The 22,527-nt window shown below is 42.8% G+C and overlaps 1 protein-coding gene across 1 annotated transcript; it reads left to right on the forward strand.

Annotated features, from left to right (window-relative positions):
- On the forward strand, positions 1 to 22,222 carry LOC121570185. The gene is made up of 6 exons (XM_041881679.1): positions 1 to 113; positions 6,735 to 6,765; positions 6,906 to 6,970; positions 7,086 to 7,245; positions 12,852 to 12,981; positions 20,144 to 22,222. Exons 1-6 carry the CDS (start codon positions 1 to 3, stop codon positions 20,362 to 20,364), a joined length of 720 nt encoding a protein of 239 aa, XP_041737613.1. The 3' UTR covers positions 20,365 to 22,222.
- The last annotated feature ends 305 nt before the right edge of the window (positions 22,223 to 22,527 follow it).

Below are 22,527 nucleotides of genomic sequence, written 5' to 3' on the forward strand. Positions count from 1 at the left end.
ATGCTAATGTCGTTCGTGTGGGGCGTTCCTTGTGGTGACTGCAGTCCGCAGCTAGAGCCTCGCCCCTCCCTCATCGCTAACCAGCTCAGCGCTCAACGTGAGCAGCAGTCAAGGTAGGATGGTCAAACAAATGGGTGCTAAATAAAGGACTTCAAACAATTTTTTGGAAGGATTACAAACTTCGGAAATTGACAGGTAGTTGGATTACCTCGGCATGAGGATAACATCAGACAGTGTTTGATTAAATCGTTGATGTTTAGCTAAGCTAGCTAGCTGGCTAATGTCCTGCAAGCCACACAGCTAAAGGAAAACATGACAAGCCTGGGTAGCGGTTCTAGATGATTTAACGTAAACTAGCTAAATTACTTGGCTGATACGGTAAATTGTTAGTTATGCTTAGCCACAAATACTTAAACCAGAAACGTTTCACCATTGTATTAACTAACTAGCTGGTTACCTAAGTTTAGTAGCTAAGTAGCCAACTAACACGATACAAACAACAGGCGCTGGCCAGTTGGCTAACGAATTAGTATCTAGCTAGCTACTGTAGCTAGTTACCCTTTCTTGTAAGAAATGCTTGCTAGCTAGTTCCTATTTAGATTGGAAATGTAACACATACTGTAACTAGCTAACGTTTAGACTGTTTTTGATATTTATAGCTAGCTAGTTTTCTAGCTGGCATACTTTTTTTGTATAGTTAACGGTTAACATTAATGGAGTAGCTAGTTCATTATCAGTTATGCATGCAACACAATGCACAACTCTAGATTTCATACTCATATTGTTTGATTTCTTCTGCTCGCTCTAACGCTTAAACGACTTAAGCTATAAACACGAAACCAACTTCCAAATGTGCAGACTGCCCCAATTTAGATAGCTTGAGAAAATGTTTTGGATATTAATGCTTTTGTACTACAACAATATTTAAATGAGTTCCCAATACATTTCAGTGGCAATGAAGTGCCATAGATTTGTATGGGCAAAATTGGGAAATTTGGGCGTGTATCGCCTCTTACGCAATCAACGCCAACCAACGTTGAGATGTTCAGACTGACCCAACATAGATTGCTTGTGTTTATACTTTTTGAACTATAACTATTTTAAATGTTAATTAAAGCTCTAGTCTTGAATGGGAAGTATTTGGATTCGCCTCTGCTCTTACACGGTTTAAGTTATCAACGCCAAACTAACGTTGAGATGTTCAGACTGACCCAATTTAGATAGCTTGCATTCAGATTTTTTAAATGATATTTATATATATATTTATAAATATAACCATTTAAAATGTGCATAAATTAACATGGGTTTGAATTAGACAGTATTACAGTGGTAGCTAATTAAAATGGTCCTACTCCTTGGCCAATTAAGCTATAAGACCAACTTTAAAACACTCAGGCTATCCTAACTTCAAATTCTTCAAGATCTTTATCAACTATAATTATACAAATTAGCATAAACTAACCAACCCACAGTAACTCTTGAACATTCAAGCTAGAGACACCAAACCAACTTTCACATGCTAACCACACCTGAGCTACATCCCTGCTGGCGTAGCGGTGCAAAATACATTTACACATACAGTTGAAGTCGGACGTTTACATACACTTAGGTTGGAGTCATTAAAACTCATTTTTCAACCACTCCACTAATTTCTTGTTTTTTATTTTATTTATTTATTTTACCTTTATTTAACTAGGCAAGTCAGTTAAGAACAAATTCTTATTTACAATGACGGCCTACACCGGCCAAACCCGGACGACGCCTCAAGCACTGAGATGCAGTGCCTTAGACCGCTGCGCCACTCGGGAGCCCAGTTTACAAACTATACATTCTAGTCATTTAGCAGACGCTCTTATCCAGAGCGACTTACAGTTAGTTAGTGCATACATTATTATACATTATTATTATTATTATTATTATTATATTTTTTTTTTTTTTCATACCCCCTGTGGGAATCGAACCCACAACCCTGGCGTTGCAAACGCCATGCTCTATCAACTGAGCTACATCCCTGCCGGCCATTCCCTCCCCTACCCTGGACGACGCTAGGCCAATTGCGGTCACGGCCGGCTACGACAGAGCCTGCATTCGAACCACTGCGCCACTCGGGAGACCACCTATAGTTTTGGCAAGTCGGTTAGGACATCTACTTTGTGCATGACACAAGTAATTTTTCCAACAATTGTTTACAGACAGATTATTTCACTTATAATTTACTGTATCACAATTCCAGTGGGTCAGAAGTTTACATACACTAAGTTGACTGTGCCTTTAAACAGCTTGGAAAATCCCAGAAAATGATGTCATGACTTCTGATAGGCTAATTGACATCATTTGAGTCAATTGGAGGTGTACCTGTGGATGTATTTCAAGGCCTACCTTCAAACTCAGTGCCTCTTTGCTTGACATCATGGGAAAATCAAAATAAATCAGCCAAGACCTCAGGAAGAAAATTGTAGACCTCCACAAGTCTGGTTCATCTTTGGGGGCAATTTCCAGACGCCTGAAGGTACCACTTTCATCTGTACAAACAATAGTACGCAAGTATAAACAGCATGGGACCACGCAGCCGTCATACTGCTCAGGAAGGAGATGCGTTCTGTCTCCTAGAGATGAACGTACTTTGGTGTGAAAAGTGCAAATCAATCCCAGAACAACAGCAAAGGACCTTGTGAAGATGCTGGAGGAAACAGGTACAAAAGTATCTATATCCACAGTAAAACAAGTCCTATATCGACATAACCTGAAATGCCGCTCAGCAAGGAAAAAGCCACTGCTCCAAAACCGCCATAAAAAAGCCAGACTACGGTTTGCAACTGCACATGGGGACAAAAATCGTACTTTTTGGAGAAATGTCCTCTGGTCTGATGAAACAAAAATAGAACTGTTTGGCCATAATGACCATTGTTATGTTTGGAGGAAAAAGGGGCAGGCTTGCAACCCGAAGAACACCATCCCGACCGTGAAGCAGGGGGTGGCAGCATCATGCTGTGGGGGTGCTTTGCTGCAGGAGGGACTGGTGCACTTCACAAAATAGATGGCATCATGAGGAAGGAAAAGTATGTGGATATATTGAAGCAACATCTCAAGACATCAGTCAGGAAGTTAAAGCTTGGTCGCAAATGGGTCTTCCAAATGGACAATGACCCCAAGCATACTTCCAAAGTTGTGGCAAAATGGCTTAAGGACAACAAAGTCAACATATTGGAGTGGCCATCACAAAGCCCTGACCTCATTCCTATAGAAAATGTGTGGGCAGAACTGAAAAGGCGTGTGCGAGCAAGGAGGCCTACAAACCTGACTCAGTTACACCAGCTCTGTCAGGAGGAATGGGCCAAAATTCACCCAACTTATTGTGGGAAGCTTGTGGAAGGCTACCGGAAACATTTGATCCAAGTTAAACAATTTAAAGGCAATGCTGCCAAATACTAATTGAGTATGTAAACTTCTGACCCACTGGGAATGTGATGAAAGAAATAAGAGCTGAAATAAATAATTCTCTCTTCTATTATCCTGACATTTCACATTCTTAAAATAAAGCGGTGATCCTAACTTTACATAGACAGGGAATTTATACTAGGATTAAATGTCAGGAAGTGTGAAAAACTGAGTTTAAATGTATTTGGCTAAGGTGTATGTAAACTACCAACTTCAACTGTACATGTTATTCAATCATTGCACCCACACTGCTCGCGCCCGTCTGCATAGCCAGGCGCTAAAATAGAACTTGGTCCCGCCTCTCCCATCTCCTCATTGGCTTTTAGGAGCATATACCCACGTAGGTGATTAAAAGATGAACTGAGGTCCACACTCCAGTCCAGTTGGTTGTGGTAATGCACCTTAAAGTTGGTTGCAAACCGCCATATAAAGTCCAAAGATGAAGAAGAAGCCTGACGGAGGAGAGCTTACTAGAAACAAACTCGGTTTACCCTTTTATCTGTGGATTAATTGTCGGAGTAGAGAACCTTGTGCATTTCAGGTAAAATAACAACCCAATGTTTATATACCAGGACAAATTAGCTAGCAACAGCAAGCTAGCTAGCTAAATTGCTATAAATGTTTAATGTTTTTTTACCTGTCCCCAAATTAATATAGTTGGTTCAGAGTTCATTTTGATATTTCAACCTTTGTGTCCTGATCTCGTCTGGTGTGGGTGAACAAAATCAACCTGCACGTGAAGGCGCATGCAGGTGGTCTGGCATGTCAGTCTTTCCTAAATTGTAATTCTTTCAAACTTCTATCAACTATAATAAACACAGCAAAAAAAGAAATGTCCTCTCACTGTCAACTGCGTTTATTTTCAGCAAACTTGAACATGTGTAAATATTTGTATGAACATAAGACTCAACAACTGAGACATAAACCGAACAAGTTCCACAGACATATGACTAACATAAATTGAATAATGTGTCCCTGAACGGGGGGGAGGGGGGGGGGTCAAAATCAAAAGTAACAGTCAGTATCTGGTGTGGCCACCAGCTGCATTAAGTGCTGCAGTGCATCTACTCCTCATGGACTGCACCAGATTTGACCGTTCTTGCTGTGAGATGTTACCCCACTCTTCCACCAAGGCACCTGCAAGTTCCCGGACATTTCTGGGGGGAATGGCCCTAGCCATCACCCGATCCAACAGGTCCCAGACGTGCTCAAATCGATTCAGATCCGGGCTCTTCGCTGGTCATGGCAGAACACTGATATTTCTGTCTTGCAGGAAATCACGCACAGAACGAGCAGTATGGCTGATGGCATTGTCATGCTGGAGGTTCATGTCAGGATGAGCCTGCAGGAAGGGTACCACATGAGGGAGGAGGATGTCTTCCCTGTAACGCACAGCGTTGCAATTGCCTGCAATGACAACAAGCTCAGTCCGATGATGCTGTGACACACCGCCCCAGACCATGACGGACACTCTACCTCCAAATCGATCCTGCTCCAGAGTACAGGCTTCTGTATAACGCTCATTCCTTTGACGATAAACGCGAATCCAACCATCACCCCTGGTGAGATAAAACCGCGACTCGTCAGTGAAGAGCACGTTTTGCCAGTCCTGTCTGGTCCAGCGACGGTGGGTTTGTGCCCATAGGCGACATTGTTGCCGGTGATGTCTGGTGAGGACCTGCCTTACAACAGGCCTACAAGCCCTCAGTCCAGCCTCTCTCAGCCTATTGCAGAAAGTCTGAGCGCTGATGGAGGGATTGTGCGTTCCTGGTGTAACTCTGGCAGTTGTTGTTGCCATCCTGTACCTGTCCCGCAGGTGTGATGTTCGGATGTACCGATCCTGTGCAGGTGTTCTTACACTTGGTCTGCCACTGCGAGGATGATCAGCTGTCCGTCCTGTCTCCCAATACGGACATTGCAATTTATTGCCCTGGCCACATCTGCAGTCCTCATGCCTCCTTGCAGCATGCCTAAGGCACGTTCACGCAGATGAGCAGGGACCCTGGGCATCTTTCTTTTGGTGTTTTTCAGAGTCAGTAGAAAGGCCTCTTTAGTGTCCTAAGTTTTCATAACTGTGACCTTACTTGCTGCTTCTTCTTCTTCAATGAGGTTTAACGGCGGTTGGCATCCATTTTGTTGCATTACCGCCACCTACTAGACTGGAGTACAACTCCTTAATATTTTGTTTGAAAAATAAAATAAAGAAAAACCCTACCATCTAACACTACACTCACAAATTCAAAAATATTATTAATAATGAACACCACCCTTCTCCACTATTTAAATATATTCAACCTTAATTGCCTACCATCTGTAAGCTGTTAGTGTCTTAACGACCGTTCCACAGGTGCATGTTCATGAATTGTTTATGGTTCATTGAACAAGCATGGGAAACAGTGTTTAAACCCTTTACAATGAAGATCTGTGAAGTTATTTGGATTTCTACTAATTATCTTTGAAAGACAGGGTCCTGAAAAAGGGACCTTCCTTTTTTTGCTGAGTTTATATACATTTATATTAAATAACTCACCACCAGTAACTCTTGAACTATTCAAGCTAGAGACACCAAACCAACTTTCACATCTTCAGGCTATCCTATCAATCAATCGGTCCTTCACAAGCTAGCATGCACACCACATTTTTTTCAGGAAATGTACTTTTCTAGTTTTACAATTTGATGTTGGATTGTCCCTCACCCTGAAAGTAGTGTATGGGCCAGGAGAAAGAAATCCATGGTTCAGTTTGCTTTAAACAGCCACTACAAACATCAGCCACCACAAGCTAACAATAAATGGAAGTGATATGGGGGGGTTGTGAGTATGTGAACATGTTTTGCTTTAAAATGGCTAAATCACCTTTAAGTGATTGGAATTAATTTGAGGTGATTTGAACATAATTTTTTGTAAACATGCTCACATGCCCAAATCACTTCCATAGATGTTTAGCTTATGGTGGCTAAGGTTAGCTGAAGTTTGTAGTGGATGTTTATAGAAAACTGAACCTTGGATTATAGTTTCTCTTGGCCCATAGACTACTTTCAGGATGAGGAACCATCTATCATCAAAGTTGTAAAATAGTGAACTACTCCTTTAACTCGTTGTGCTTTCAGTGGTTGACAGGCTAGCCAGCTACATGGACTGTTTAAGAAGCTAAAGTTACATTGATTGTTTAGGGGAAGTATCTAAATAACCGGCTGTAGTTTGCCTCTCCCACGAGTTAATGGTGTTTAAAACCATGTAATCTGTCTTTGATGGATGTTGAACTGTTGCTCACATTGTGCCACATGTCTCTTGCAGATCGAAGGGGACTCCTTTATTCTTCACAGAGGTGAGGTAGCTATGGTTTCCATTCAAGTTCTCCATTTGGGTTTACACTAAACAATTTCTCTCAGCCATCTTATTTCAGAATAACACACACGCTGGGCTGTGCCTCAAATGTCTAAACCCTACTTTGGTGTTGTGTTTCAGGGACCATCATTTTTTTACCATGATCTGGTGACTATTGATCTCAATATGGAGTTGTACTGGTACATGTAAGTAACTTTTAATTCTAGTTTTCTTCCATTCACTTTCAAACACTTGATTCGATGTGGTTTTGAACAACATGGAGTTCAACGTTCTTTGCTACTGTACATCTCTCTCTTTCAGAGTGGTCATCATATTCATCGTCATCAAGATCTTCTTCTATGTGTGCTGGTACCGCTCGCGTCAGAGACAGCTGGCCGCGTACCTCAACAACCCTCGTAATTCCCAGATAGTTATCGTGGGAGGGAGGGCCTACGTGCATCAGATGTGTGAGAGACAGAATGTAAGTAGCAAAGCGTTCAGGGATCCCTCTGTTATTGACAGGCCACAAAACACAGGCTGAGCTGATATACACATAATTGTATATGAATTGGCAATCAATTTTAGTTTTTGTAGGGAGAGGGCATCCTGTCTGAGGCATGGCTCTCATCCTGTCTGAGGCATGGCTCTCATCCTGTCTGAGGCATGGCTCTCATCCTGTCTGAGGCGTGGCTCTCATCCTGTCTGAGGCGTGGCTCTCATCCTGTCTGAGGCGTGGCTCTCATCCTGTCTGAGGCGTGGCTCTCATCCTGTCTGAGGCGTGGCTCTCATCCTGTCTGAGGCATGGCGCTCATCCTGTCTGAGGCATGGCGCTCATCCTGTCTGAGGCATGGCGCTCATCCTGTCTGAGGCGTGGCGCTCATCCTGTCTGAGGCGTGGCGCTCATCCTGTCTGAGGCGTGGCGCTCATCCTGTCTGAGGCGTGGCGCTCATCCTGTCTGAGGCGTGGCGCTCATCCTGTCTGAGGCGTGGCGCTCATCCTGTCTGAGGCGTGGCGCTCATCCTGTCTGAGGCATGGCTCTCATCCTGTCCAGGGCCTAAATTTAACAACCGCCACCTGCCAAATGTGGGTACATTTTGGCATTGGCAGGTAAGATGTCTATTTCACCAGCCTCATTGGCGGGTGGCAAGGGCTCCTCAGTGGGAGCATTTCACTCGCATTTGTGAATGAAAATAATCAAGTATGATCACGTTTATAGTAAAATAAATGCTGCAGTAGCTGTTTTCAAAGTACTTCTGCCGTTTTGTTTCATAACTGGTAAATCAATCACACAAAGTCAGGTAGCTTAGTGGTTAAGAGCGTGGCGTGGTCGCTGGTTCTAATCCCCGAGCCGACTAGGTGAAAAATCTGTATGTGCCCTTGAGCAAGGCACTTAACCCTAATTGCTCCTGTAAGTCGCTCTGGATAAGAGCGTCTGCTAAATGACTAAAATGTAAATGTAAACTACAAATCCTATATAGCCTATTCCACCTCGCTCTGCAACACTGCCTGGCTGGGGGCTGTACGCACGTGAAGAGCTGAGTGAAAGATTCATTTTTAGAAGTGCTGCGCACAGACATAAAAGTTGGTCTAATTTACTTGAAACGAAAGTCTTCTGAAGTGAGACTTTGTCCTTGTGTTTCTTGGCTATTTACATTTGTTTGGTTCACAAGCTAGGTTGTTTTTCTATGTTTGAATTTCAAATGCTAGAGAAGAGAGGACCACGCTTCTACTAGTCAGACTCAATCTCACAGGCACAAACATGACTCCAGTCGCGCTACCACGGTAACCTCCCGCCCTTAAAGGGGCAGGTGAACATTTTTGTCTCATCTGTGATATTTTGGTTAAAAGACTTCAGGTCACAATTTTTTTTTTTTACTATTCCACATTAGTTACTTCTTACTAGTAATACATGTATTGTTTTAGAAACATTACATAGCGTGTTGGTGTAATTTTTGCAGCAAGTATTTGGGCTGGTAAAAAATCTGAGTGGCTGGTAGATTGTTTTAATCTACCTGCCACAGTGGCTGGTGGACCACAATACCCCATATAGACTCTGGTTCCAGTCATTCACAGGGAAGCATATCATAGATTGGGGAGTAAACAGGAAGAGGTCAGGAGGGTTGCTAAAGTTTGCCTGTTCAGAGGTGTGTGTCAGTGTGTGGGGGCGAGTTGTTTTTCTTTCCTGACTGCTTGGTGGTTTTAGATGAGTCACTTTCACTGTGAATGACTGACTGAGAATGGGATGCTTTCTCACCGTGTGTCAATTACTCAACTTCCAAGCAGTCCTGTGGTGTTTAACAGCAGACTGACACTTTGTTTAGTTGGCGTGGTGTGTGTACGAACCGCACGTACGTGTTTGTGTGTCTGTATATATGCTAGTGCTGAGTGATTAGTGCTTTTTGAGAGTTCGGTTTAAAAAATAATAATATTAACGGTGTAAAATGTAGGTTTCGATTATTATTTTTTACAATAAATTGCATGATGTGGGTTGAATGCTATAACAACACATAATACAATAGTTGAAGATGGTTGCTGTGCATTACTGCTTATCACTTATTAGGCTCTAGCTATCATTTACTCATATTACTTTACTTAAATACAATATTTGGGTTGTGTATATTACACATTAGTTTTTTTAGTATGAAGATGACTTCATTATTTCATTAATAAAACCCTAGTGGTGGTAGTGACTGCCCATTACTGCATATCACTTATTAATAAACCATCCTTTATTCACATTTTACTTTAATGAAATATTGCAGTTGATCATCATCATCGTCATCATCTCTGCTCAGGAAGTAGCAGCCAGCCATACATCTCTGGGGTCTCTAAAGAGGAATCATAGTTATGCTAGTAGCCTAGCTCTCAGATGAGATCACTATTTCAATAGTGAAAGTAAATAAGGAATACTCTTAAGACCGCTGAGTAACAACTGTCAATTCAAAATCCAGTCTGTTACCACAGCCACAAAGTCATACACCCTGCCAATTTCCACAATTCATCTTCTTAAAATGTGATTTTAAAGCTAACCTTAACCACACTGCTAACCTTATGCCTAACCTTATATTAAGACCAAAAAGCTTCTTTTTTTTTCATGAATTCTTACCATATAGCCAATTTTGACTTTTTGGCTGTGCTGTCTAGTAGAAACCCTTCCTGTCCTTGTCTGCCGGCCCCACAGGCTTGCCTGGGCAAGAACCAGACAGCTATAGGCACAATGGATTGTTGTCATTATAGTTAATTACCACGTTCTCCACACTTAACTATGGTGAAAACTACACCTTCTTACAACATCCCATAGTTCATGTTTGATTTGATTAGCCTCTAGAGAAACGTTGGGATCAGAAAAAAAACACAAACTAAATGGAATTCAAATAATTTAACTGTCGGTCAATTAGTTATTTAAAAACCGAAAATAAACTGAAGTTTCGGCTAATCGCTCAGCACTAGTATATGCTTAGCATTTCGCTACACCCGCAATAACATCTGCTAAATATGTGTATGTGACCAATACAATTAGATTTGATTTGCTTATGTACGTGGGTCTCAGAACCTTTGTGAAGCAGTGTAAGGGGCTACAGTGAATGTGTGAGAGCCAGTGTTAGAGGTGGTGTTTCTACCGGTCACTGTCCAGCACTTGTCAAATCTAAACCAAGCCTGTGAAAGTATTTGAGCCAATAGGAACAGCTAAAATGGACAGGGAAAGAGAAGAGCTCCAGAGGAGTGGCAAGCCAGAATAGGTCCCCTGATCGCAAATATTCAGAAATCTGCCTATTGAATCAAACCAAATTGTCAAATATATTTTATTGGTCACATACACATATTTAGCAGATGTTATTGTGGGTTTAGCGAAATGCTTGTGTTCCATTTAGATGCAATGCTATCTGTTTAGATATGTAAACAATTTAGTGGTAAGAAAACATTCCAATCTTTCATGGAACCTTTGAGAAGAGGACCACCCCCTGTACATTTTAGTCATTTAGCAGACGCTCTTATCCAGAGCGACTTACATGAGCAATTAGGGTTAAGTGCCTTGCTCAAGGGCACATCGACAGATTTTTCACCTAGTCGGCTCGGGGGATTAGAACCAGCGACTTTTCGGTTACTGGCACAACGCTCTTAGCCACTAAGCTACCTGCCGCCCCATTTTGTTTCCTGGAGTTTTCAAAGTGACATTCATGCAACTTTCCTCTCTGCATCCATTTGTTGTACTGGCCAGGGACTCCTCCCAAAACGCCAAGTGTTACCTTGTGTTGTATATGGACTAATATCTCCAGAACCACTGGCCTGTGACTGTGATAACTGACGCTTTGATGTTTTCATAGACAAGTCTGGGAGAAGACTTCAATACCCAGATTGCATTATACAAACTCTGACATCAGTCCTCCTTCCAGTAAGCTCTGCCGTTGTGTTCTACAGCTTCTTCCTAGAACACCTGGAAGCAATCTCCATGAATCAGAACCCTGGCTCCCAACATTCTGAGGGAACACATTCAACATCTCTCTCCAACTTGACTCTACTGTCCCTTCTTTTTAATAGTGCTCAAAAACAGTTCCATACTAGCCTGGCCTAGGTCATATCCTTCTGATTGACCGGATAGAGAGAGCAGTGTTATGCTAAGCAATAGTGCTTGAAGGACTGTAAAATGCTATGTTACAGTTTATGTCCGGGCCCAAAGTCGTTAGGCTACTTTCAGAGTGAATGATCTTCTAACTAGGTCGACGTGCACACCATAACGATGATGCTTTATTACTGACCCTGCCCCGCCATTTAATGAATTACTATAGGTGCCACTTGTTTTCTAGATGGGGTTTTTAGGCTATTTATAGCGTTGTTAGGACTAGCTTTCTCATAGCGGAAATGCCTTCATTGTAAGAATGAGGCCTGTAGTGGTTAAGGGGAGATTCCAGCCTCTAGCTAGCTCTTCTAGGAAGCTGTCCCCAGTAATGACCTTACTGGGTCTGATTTTAGAATGCATCTGATTTAGAATGCATCTGATTTAGAATGCATCTGATTTAGAATGTCATGTGATTTAGAATGCATCTGATTTAGAATGCATCTGATTTAGAATGCATCTGATTTAGAATGTCATGTGATTTAGAATGTCATCTGCTTTTGAACATGTTGGAGACCATGCACACACAAGCCACTTCTGGTTTGGATTCTGTTACTGTGTTTGGACCTGTAATGAAATGGCTCTACTAGGAAACCAAGTTCAAGTCATTGTAGAGGAGGAAAAACCCCCCCGAAGTTCTGTTAGGCTGGAATTAGAATGTAGTTGTGTGCTGTGGACAGAACAGAACCCAGGTACAACTGAGTGTTGTGACCCTGTGATTCCACACGGTCCTTCTCTGCCACACCCCAGTTAGCTAGCTTTCATGACCTGTTGCACTCCACTCCGAGCGTTTACTGCCTCAGTGCTTTAGTACAACCCCTCTCTGGCTCACCTCCCCCTACTTCTCTTCTTCCTCTAATCTCCCTTCAGTCTTCTAAACCATGATGCTCCCTGTTTAGATTTGAATGGAATGTGCAGCGAGGAGGCCCCAGAGCCATCCTTAACTCCAGCAGGCAGGCAGCAGCCCCACTGAAAGGGCTCTGGAGAGAGACCAGGGGGAGACCAGAGACAGAGGTTGTGTCTCAAACAGTACCCTATTCCTTTAATAGGACACTGCTTTAGACCAGGGCCCGTGTAGTCCCCCTGTAGCTCAGTTGGTAGAGCATGGCGCTTGCAACGCCAGGGTTGTGGGTTCGTTTCCCACGGTGGGCCAGTATGAAAAATGTATGCACTCACTTAACTGTAAGTCGCTCTGGATAAGAGCGTCTGCTAAATGACTAAAATGTAAAATGTAATGTCCACTAAGTAGGGAATATGGAGCCATTTGGGACGCAGCTAGAGAGAGGGAGGGAGGGAGGGAGGGAGAGAGATGCAGGGTGCAGATTCTGTCTTTTGCATACTAGTGAGCTTTAGTTTCTGTTTGTGTTCATCGTTACGTTCCGGTTGACCTCGAAAGTGTGTGTGCAGTGCGCAGTGCGCCTGTGTGTAGATGTGGTAATAATTCCTGTTCTCGCTCTCTGTCTCCCCCCCAGACGTCTATCTGGCCCAGTTGGTATGGGGTTCAGGATGAGGGATCAGTGGGCGAGCCTTCCGCCTCCCTCCCCACGGCAGCATCCTTCTCTCACCTGGACATGCCTCCACCATACGAAGCTGTCTCCGGAGGTAAACACACACACACACACACACACACACAGGATATGGTTAGGTGAAAAGATGGCGCTGCAGGAAATTGATCGTAGAAACACCACTGAAGGTCATACATGTCTTATCTGAAGGGGCTGCACCTAGAGAGAGTTGATTGCCTTTAACTAATGAATATGCATAAATACTACTACTTCATAAGGCTGTCTTCAGCCTGTAGGATTTGGTAGGAGGTCTTCACGACTAGCCTACATTCAACTGTAATTCAGCCCACTTGGCTAACTCTATGCCTAATTCAGCTATCCTGATTCTGGGGACTTTTGCAACAGAAAACATTAAAAAATGAGAACAACTTTATTTTTGGACAAGTTTGGTTGCTAGTGAACACGACCCAGGAGAGAAAAGGTCCACATCTCCCAGGATAATAGCCCTCCTTGGCTGGCTCTGTGGTACCACATCTCCCAGGATACAGTGCCTTGCAAAAGTATTCATCCCCCTTGGCGTTTTTCCTACTTTGTTGCATTACAACCTGTAATTTTATTTTTATTTGGATTTCATATAATGGACATACACAGAAGTCACATAATTAGTTCAAGTCCACCTGTGTGCAAAGTGTCACATGATCTCAGTATATATACACCTGTTCTGAAAGGCCCCAGAGTCTGCAACACCACTAAGCAAGGGGCACCACCAAGCAAGCGGCACCATGAAGACCAGGGAGCTCTCCAAACAGGTCAGGGACAAAGTTGTGGAGAAGTACAGATCAAGGTTGGGTTATAAAAAAAATATCCTAAAGTTTGAACATCCCTACTGAGCACCATTTTAAATCCATTATTAAAAAATGGAAAGAATATTGCACCACAACAAACCTGCCAAGAGAGGGCCGCCCACCAAAACTCACGGACCAAGCAAGAAGGGCATTAATCAGAGAGGCAACAAAGAGGCCAAAGAGAACCCTGAAGGAGCTGCAAAGTTCCACAGTGGAGTTGGAGTATCTGTCCATAGGACCACTTTAAGCCGTACACTCCACAGAGCTGGGCTTTACGGAAGAGTGGCCAGAAAAGTTCGCCAAAAGGCATGTGGGAGACTCTCCAAACATATGGAAGAAGTTACTCTGGTCAGATGAGACTAAAATTGAGCTTTTTGGCCATCAAGGAAAACGCTATGTCTGGTGCAAACCCAACACCTCTCATCACCACAGTGAAGCATGGTGGTGGCAGCATCATGCTGTGGGGATATTTTTCATAGGCAGGGACTGGGAAACTGGTCAAAATTGAAGGAATGATGGATGGCGCTAAATAAAGGGACATTTTTGAGGGAAAGCTGTTTCAGTCTTCCAGAGATTTGAGACTGGGATGGAGGTTCACCTTCCAGCAGGACAATGACCCTAAGCATACTGCTAAAGCAACACTTGAGTGGTTTAAGGGGAAACATTTAAATGTCTTGGAATGGCCTAGTCAAAGCCCAGACCTCAATCCAATTGTGAATATGTGGTATGACTTAAAGATTGCTGTACACCAGCGGAACCCATCCAACTTGAAGGAGCTGGAGCAGTTTTTTCCTTGAATGGGCAAAAATCCCAGTGGCTAGATGTGCCAAGCTTATAGAGACATACCCCAAGAGACTTGCAGCTGTAATTGCTGCAAAAGGTGGCTCTACAAAGTATTGACTTTGGAGGGGCGAATAGTTATGCACGCTCAAGTTTTCTGTTTTTTTGTCTTATTTCTTGTTTGTTTCACACACAAAAAAAAATGTTGCATCTTCAAAGTGGTAGGCATGTTGTGTAAATCAAATGATATGAACCCCCCCCTAAAATATATTTTAATTCCAGGTTGTAAGGCAACAAAACAGGATAAATGCCAAGGGGATGAATACTTTCACAAACCACTGTAATAGCCCTGCTTGGCTGGCTCTGTGGTACCACATCTCCCAGGATAATAGCCCTGCTTGGCTGGCTCTGTGGTACCACATCTCCCAGGATAATAGCCCTGCTTGGCTGGCTCTGTGGTACCACATCTCCCAGGATAATAGCCCTGCTTGGCTGGCTCTGTGGTACCACATCTCCCAGGATAATAGCCCTGCTTGGCTGGCTCTGTGGTACCACATCTCCCAGGATAATAGCCCTGCTTGGCTGGCTCTGTGGTACCACATCTCCCAGGATAATAGCCCTGCTTGGCTGGCTCTGTGGTACCACATCTCCCAGGATAATAGCCCTGCTTGGCTGGCTATGTGGTACCACATCTCCCAGGATAATAGCCCTGCTTGGCTGGCTCTGTGGTACCACTGGCAACAGGCTTGTTTTAACCCGTCACAACCACACTGCTGCCAAAGGGGGCATATTCTACCGCTGTTGAAAAGAGTGATTACGCACATCGACTTAACACGAGCTGGGTACAAAAATATGACTCACTGGTTGCTCTTCTCAGAAGGGCTCTTTAGTGATGACACCATTATTTAGGTCAGTATGGTCTGTGTCAGTTTAAAATGTTTTCACAACTAAACTGATGCTACCTGTCCCAGTCCCATGTGATTCCACTAGTGGATCCTGACCACATTTTATTGAGACACTACACTATAGGAACAAAAAGGAAGTCACAAAATGGTACTGTAGTAGCTAGCCCTATTTAAAATGGACGAGGACTTCCCTGCTTGGCTTCACTGTGACTTAGATCTTTAGTGCTTAGATCACCTGCCAACACCTCACCCTCAGTGACTGTGTGTGTGTCTGCTGTATCAAAGACAGCCTCACCCCCGCAGATCTCTTCATGATCACAAATGATCACAGAGCCGCCTCCTCCACTCATACATGATCACAGAGCCGCCTCCTCCACTCACACATGATCACAGAGCCGCCTCCTCCACTCACACATGATCACAGAGCCGCCTCCTCCACTCACACATGATCACAGAGCCGCCAACCTCCACTCACACATGATCACAGAGCCGCCGCCTCCACTCACATTGGCTAAATTTGATTGCACCAGCCCATACGTCCATCACCAATGAATACACTATAAAAACACAAGGACACACAGACACTGAAAGCAGCACATCATCAATGAATGTATGAAGACGTTTCTTTATGTTCATTGATGTGCTGCTTTTGGTGTCTGTCTCCTTGTTGTTTTCATAGTGTTTATTGGTTGATCGATGTATGGGCTGGTGCAATCAAATTTCCCCTTTAGGCTTGGGGGAGGGGAAGCTGATCCTAGATCTGTACTTCGTTCCTGAGATCTAGAACGCCGGCCTACAAGCCAGTGGCAGGAGGAAGCACTAGCTAAAGCAATGGGCAGGAGGAAGCACTAGCTAAAGCAATGGGCAGGAGGAAGCACTAGCTAAAGCAATGGGCAGGAGGAAGCACTAGCTAAAGCAATGGGCAGGAGGAAGCACTAGCTAAAGCAATGGGCAGGAGGAAGCACTAGCTAAAGCAATGGGCAGGAGGAAGCACTAGCTAAAGCAATGGGCAGGAGGAAGGTTGAATAAGACAGGTACATTTGACAATGTGTTTATAAAGAAAGGGACCAGGACGGACTGTGGGTTTAAAACTGTTTTTTTCTCGTTACACTATCTGGTATTATTTATCATTTATGTTGTGCTGTTTACACTGTTTTAAATTGTCAGACATTTTATTAATAATAACCCTCCTTTTTCCTTGATTTCTTTATTGTTGTTATTACTATTATTATGATCATTGTATAAACACCATCGAGCTGTAGGCCTAAGAGCGCATCCTGTTTAGTCTTAATACCATAACTTACTTATGCCTATATTTCAATACTTATATAGGCTATCAACCATTGGAGATGTGAAATGCAATCAAGCGTTTTAGTTTTAAAATAAAATAATAAAGCGACCATTGAACAATTAGTGTAAAACAATAAATAGGCCTAACCCGTTCCATTTCGGAAATTGCGTTAACGAATGAATGCGACTGTTTTTAGTATTTGGCTTTACCATTAAAAAAATAAAAAAGTTATATGTACAACAGACTCTGGTGCGCTTATTTATTTAGTGTTTACATTGTTCCAAACAATGATATTGTAATCTGTTTGCACCATACCTTATTTTTCTTTATCTCCAGTATTTTCCACAGCTAGTCAAATGTATTCCACACATCTGACTTCCCCTTTACCTCCTGCGCAACCAGTAAACATTCCCCTTTACCTCCTGCGCAACCAGTAAACATTACCCTGTTTCGAGTTTTATTTGTCACGTCCTCTGCCTCCATTTTGCTGTCACGTGTTACGGTGTTCAGAGTTCATTTAAACCAATTTATTGATGTGATTGTGATTATGCTATAGGTCAGGCCCCATTGGTCACGTGCATGCAAAGCAGACATGTTTCATGTAAAGAGAGCAAGGGGATAGGGGATTTTTTTCGAAATTAATTAGCAAATGAGGGATTTCGGTATCAGCTTTTCAGTAAGAAAATGGCTGTAATTATGTTAATGTTAATTATTAGCTTCAGCAACACGGACAGCACTGTACACACTGATGTTCTGTGGTAGTCAATGCAGCAGGGAGGAGAGGGAGACAACTGGTGCTAGTCACACATTCACTCGCTGTATTTTTGTTTTTAATTCTGAGCCCGGCCCGGCACAATCAAATCAATTGCGGTCAGACTCCCTCTAGTCATTTGTGTCTTTTTTAATTATTTCATCAAACAGTTTGCTTAAAGCATCAGACAATCTCAGTGCATATAGTTGATTTGATTCAAACACATAGGATGTGTCTATGTGGGGAAAAAATACACGTTTTAACATTTCAACCAATCGATTGGTCGGAAAAAAAATGTTTGTACTACTTGCCTGGTTTGGAATATTTGTGTTCTGTACAGGCTTCCTTTTCACTCTGTCAATTATGTTAGTATTTTGGAGTAACTACAATGTTGATCCATCCTCAGTTATCTCCTATCACAGCCATTCAACTCTGTAACTGTTTTAAAGTCACCATTGTCCTCATGGTAAATTCCCTGAGCGGTTTCCTTCCTCTCCGGCAACTGACGTAGGAAGGACACCTGTATCTTTGTAGTGACTTGGTGTATTGCTACACCATCCACATTGTAATTAATAACTTCATGCTCAAAGGGATTTCTTTGTTTTTATATCCATCTACTAATAGGTGCCCTTCTTTGCGAGGCATTGGAAAACATCCCTTGTCTTTGTAGTTTAATCTGTGTTTGAAATTCCCTGCTTGTCTGAGTGATCTTACAGATAATTGTATATGTGGGGTACAGAGATGAGGTAGTCATTCAAAAAATCATGTTAAACACTATTATTGCACACAGTGAGTCCATGCCACTTATGTGACTTGTTAAGCAACTTTTCACTCCTGAATTTATTTAGGCTTGCCATAACAAAGGGTTTGAATATGTATTGACTAATATGTAAACATTTCGGAAAACATAATTACACTTTGACATTATGGGGTATTGTGTGTAGGTACAGTTGAAGTCGGAGGTTTACATACACCTTAGCCAAATACATTTAAACTCAGTTTCACACTTCCTGACATTTAATCCTAGTACAAATTCCCTGTCTTAGGTCAGTTAGGATCACCACTTTATTTTAAGAATGTGAAATGTCAGAATAATATTAGAGTGATTTATTTCAGCTTTTATTTATTTAATCACATTCCCAGTGGGTCAGAAGTTTACATACACTCAATTAGTATTTGGTAGCATTGCCTTTAAATTGTTTAACTTGGGTCAAACGTGTCGGGTAGCCTTCCACAAGCTTCCCACAGTAAGTTGGGTGAATTTTGGCCCATTCCTCCTGACAGAGCTGGTGTAACTGAGTCAGGTTTGTAGGCCTCCTTGCTCGCACACGCTTTTTCAGTTCTGCCCACACATTTTCTATAGGACTGAGGTCAGGGCTTTGTGATGGCCACTCCATTACCTTGACTTTGTTGTCCTTAAGCCATTTTGCCACAACTTTGGAAGTATGCTTGGGGTCATTGTCCATGTGGAAGACCCATTCGCGACAAAGCTTTAACTTCCAGACTGATGTCTTGAGATGTTGCTTCAATATATCCACATAATTTTCCTTCCTCATGATGCCATCTATTTTGTGAAGTGCACCAGTCCATCCTGCAGCAAAGCACCCCCACAGCATTATGCTGCCACCCCGTGCTTCACGGTTGGGATGGTGTTCTTCGGCTTGCAAGCCTTCCCCTTTTTCCTCAAAACATACAGACCAGAGGACATTTCTCCAAAAAGTATGATCTTTGTCCCCATGTGCAGTTGCAAACCGTAGTCTGGCTTTTTTATGGTGGTTTTGGAGCAGTGGCTTCTTCCTTGCTGAGTGTTCTTTCAGGTTATGTCGTATAGGACTCGTTTTACTGTGGATATAGATAGTTTTGTACCTGTTTCGTCCAGCATCTTCACAAGGTCCTTTGCTGTTGTTCTGGGATTGATTTGCACTTTTCCCACCAAAGTACATTCATCTCTAGGAGACAGAACGCGTCTCCTTCCTGAGCGGTATGACGGCTGCGTGGTCCCATGGTGTGTATACTTGCGTACTATTGTTTGTACAGATGGACGTGGTACCTTCAGGCGTTTGGAAATTTCTCCCAAGGATGAACCAGACTTTTCTTTAGATTTTCCCATGATATCAAGCAAAGAGACACTGAGTTTGAAACACATCCACAGGTACACCTCCAATTGACTCAAATGATGTCAATTAGCCTATCAGAAGCCTCTAAAGCAATTACATCATTTTCTGGAATTTTCCAAGCTGTTTAAAGGCACAGTCAACTTAGTGTATGTAAACTTCTGACCAACTGGAATTGTGATACAGTGAATTATAAGTGATATAATCAGTCTGTAAACAATTGTTGGAAAAATTATGTCCTAACCGACTTGCCAAAACTATAGTTTGTTAACAAGAAATCTGTGGAGTGGTTTAAAAACTAGTTTTAATGACTCCAACCTAAATGTATGTAAACTTCCGACTTCAACTGTAGATCGGTGACACAAATATATCTCCATTTAATCTATTAAATTCAGGCTATAACACAACAAAATGTAGAAAAAGTCAAGGGGTTTGAATACTTTCTGAAGGCACTGTACTGTGCAGCCTACCAAGGCAACATTATTTAGTTGCTTTCCCTGTTGACTGCACTCAAAGATTTTCACTTCACTTCCTGTATTTCTGCTTGCTGACCTCTGACCTCTGACCCCACAGCTGATGACCTGAAGCCTCCTCCGTACAGTGAGGTTGCCCAGAGCGACGACTTCGACGCATCTCGCCACGCCTCTCTCCCCCTTCTCCCTCCCCCTCTATTTGAGGGCGAGGACTCTGCCAGCATCATAAGCGAGGCCCCGCCTCCATACACACCCAGCCCCAATCGGCAGGAGGGTCCCGTCAACCCCAGCCAATCACATTCAGAGGACCGACCCAGCTAGACCCATCACAAATCCTGCTGCCGACCGACTCTTTACCCGCCTTTCCAAGTGATGCCCTCCTCCCTGCCATCTAACCTCAGCGATCTCTGCCAGCTATGCTCTCACTAAACCAAGAGGGCAGACTTTGTTTTTGTTTTCTAGGTTTTAAAAAGGTTGTTTTCTATTTTCTACTGTCTGAAAGGGATTTTATTGTGGTCATTGATATGATAATTAATAAAATATAATGTGGTGGAGTTGATGGGAGTTTGACTCTGCTGGACCGCTGCGCCTCTGGAACACCCCACTGCCTCATGGGAAGGAAAGATGTACACAGCAGCCAGCAGCAGAGAGGAGAAATAATGCAACAATGTCCTTCAGTCCAGTGCTGTGTCCTCCAGTCCAGTGCTGTGTCGTCCAGTGCTGTGTCCTCCAGTCCAGTGCTGTGTCCTCCAGTGCTGTGTCCTCCAGTCCAGTGCTCCCCATCAGATGTGTATACTGAACACCCTTTCAGAAACTGATTTAAAAGACTGTTCTACGGATCTTTATAACGTCCAACAGCATTTTCCTTGGAGATTTAGCGAAGGATGTCGATTAATTTCCAAGAAATCTACTGAAAAGAATGTTGGAAATAATGTAGTTGATCATAATGGTTATTCTACAATCATCACAATAATGAGTAACATCTTCAGTCCATCGTAGCTTCACGCTCTCGTCACTTGTCAGTGGCTTGGTTAGAACTTAACCACGTGTATAATTATGTCATTTTCTGTTATTGTCTCACCCCGTGGGCCAGGAGTTTTTCCCCAACCAAAAGCTCTGGACCTAAAGCCTATAACTAGGGTCCAGAGGTTTTGCTGGTCAGGACATGTTACTCCAGAGAAACTCTAAGCCCTAGTCGTCTCCATTCACTGGATATGGGAGATGTCATGCGACTGCTACAGTCTCGTTGCATTTACCATAACCCCATTGGAACGTGTAGACTAGAGTTTTGTCCCAATCACATCGCCTTCCTCCCTATAACTGCATTTTGTTCTCTTCATTGATTTGAAAGGAAATGACTAGTATAAGTTGGTGGAAACTCCCTCTAACACATGCCCTCCACCAGTCCAATGCTTTTAGCTATATGGGAGGTAGGGAAAGAATGCATGATTCAGGGGAAATAAGATATTGTGACACCCTAAGTATCCCAACTATCTGGTTCCTTCCTTCCCACGGCTGTTAATGGATGAGCTAAGGGGCTTTATGATGACCACTCTGCAGAGGTCTCTGGTGTGTACACAAACAATAATGGTGTAGAATGTGTGGTAAAAAGGACTATGGGAAAGTAAACTAATGAGACCCGTTTTGAAACATGTCTATAAGCATAAATAGAAAGGTTGCCGATGGCTTTAGATGTTATTGTTACATGATTGTCCTCCATTTTGTGATGACGACTCTGTGTGTCCGTCCCAGATTCGTAACCTTGCCTCATTGGCCTTACTCTATACAGTTATTAGTATTGAGTTACTTCATTCAACATCTCTGCACATGGTTGGAACCAAATAAAGACCAACACCTTGATTTACACACTTCATAATATAGCAGGTTTCTGTCCGAATAAACGAGCTAGGTTATTTGAAAATGTTTCATTGTGATGTTCATCCCTGTGGTTTAAGTGCTAGACATGTCAAACCATCCCAAACAAGTAGCCTTATGCATTATGGGGTTTGATTCTGCATTTCAGAGACTTGATTTTATTGTTGGGAATTTTGGGGATTAATTAATTGTACATTAAACATATGTTCATGTCTCGTTTCTGGTGTGTCCGTCTTTTCACAGGTCAAATGTAATTGTCACATTGAGGCCGTTGTTCTACAAATAAAGTTGCAGTTCTAAAGGATTCATGATTTGGTATCCATTGCTTTATTTAAAATTCCTTCCGGTTTTGTTGACAATCGAGCTAATATTTCCTCCCCCCCCCTCCTGTCCGCTATTCCACCTCAACCAGTATTGTTATGTTGAGCCACTAGGGGGGAGTATTGCTCCATGTTTGATTTCAACCAAGCCTCTGTGGCATGGAGTAGCATGCTCTACGTTTACAGTTTACAGTTTAGTCATTTAGCAGATGCTCTTATCCAGAGCGACTTACAGTTAGTGAGTGCATACATTTTTCATACTCTACATGAACCACCAGTTGAAGATGTT

This window comes from Coregonus clupeaformis, chromosome 7 (assembly GCF_020615455.1).
Source record: "Coregonus clupeaformis isolate EN_2021a chromosome 7, ASM2061545v1, whole genome shotgun sequence".
NCBI lineage: Eukaryota > Metazoa > Chordata > Actinopteri > Salmoniformes > Salmonidae > Coregonus > Coregonus clupeaformis.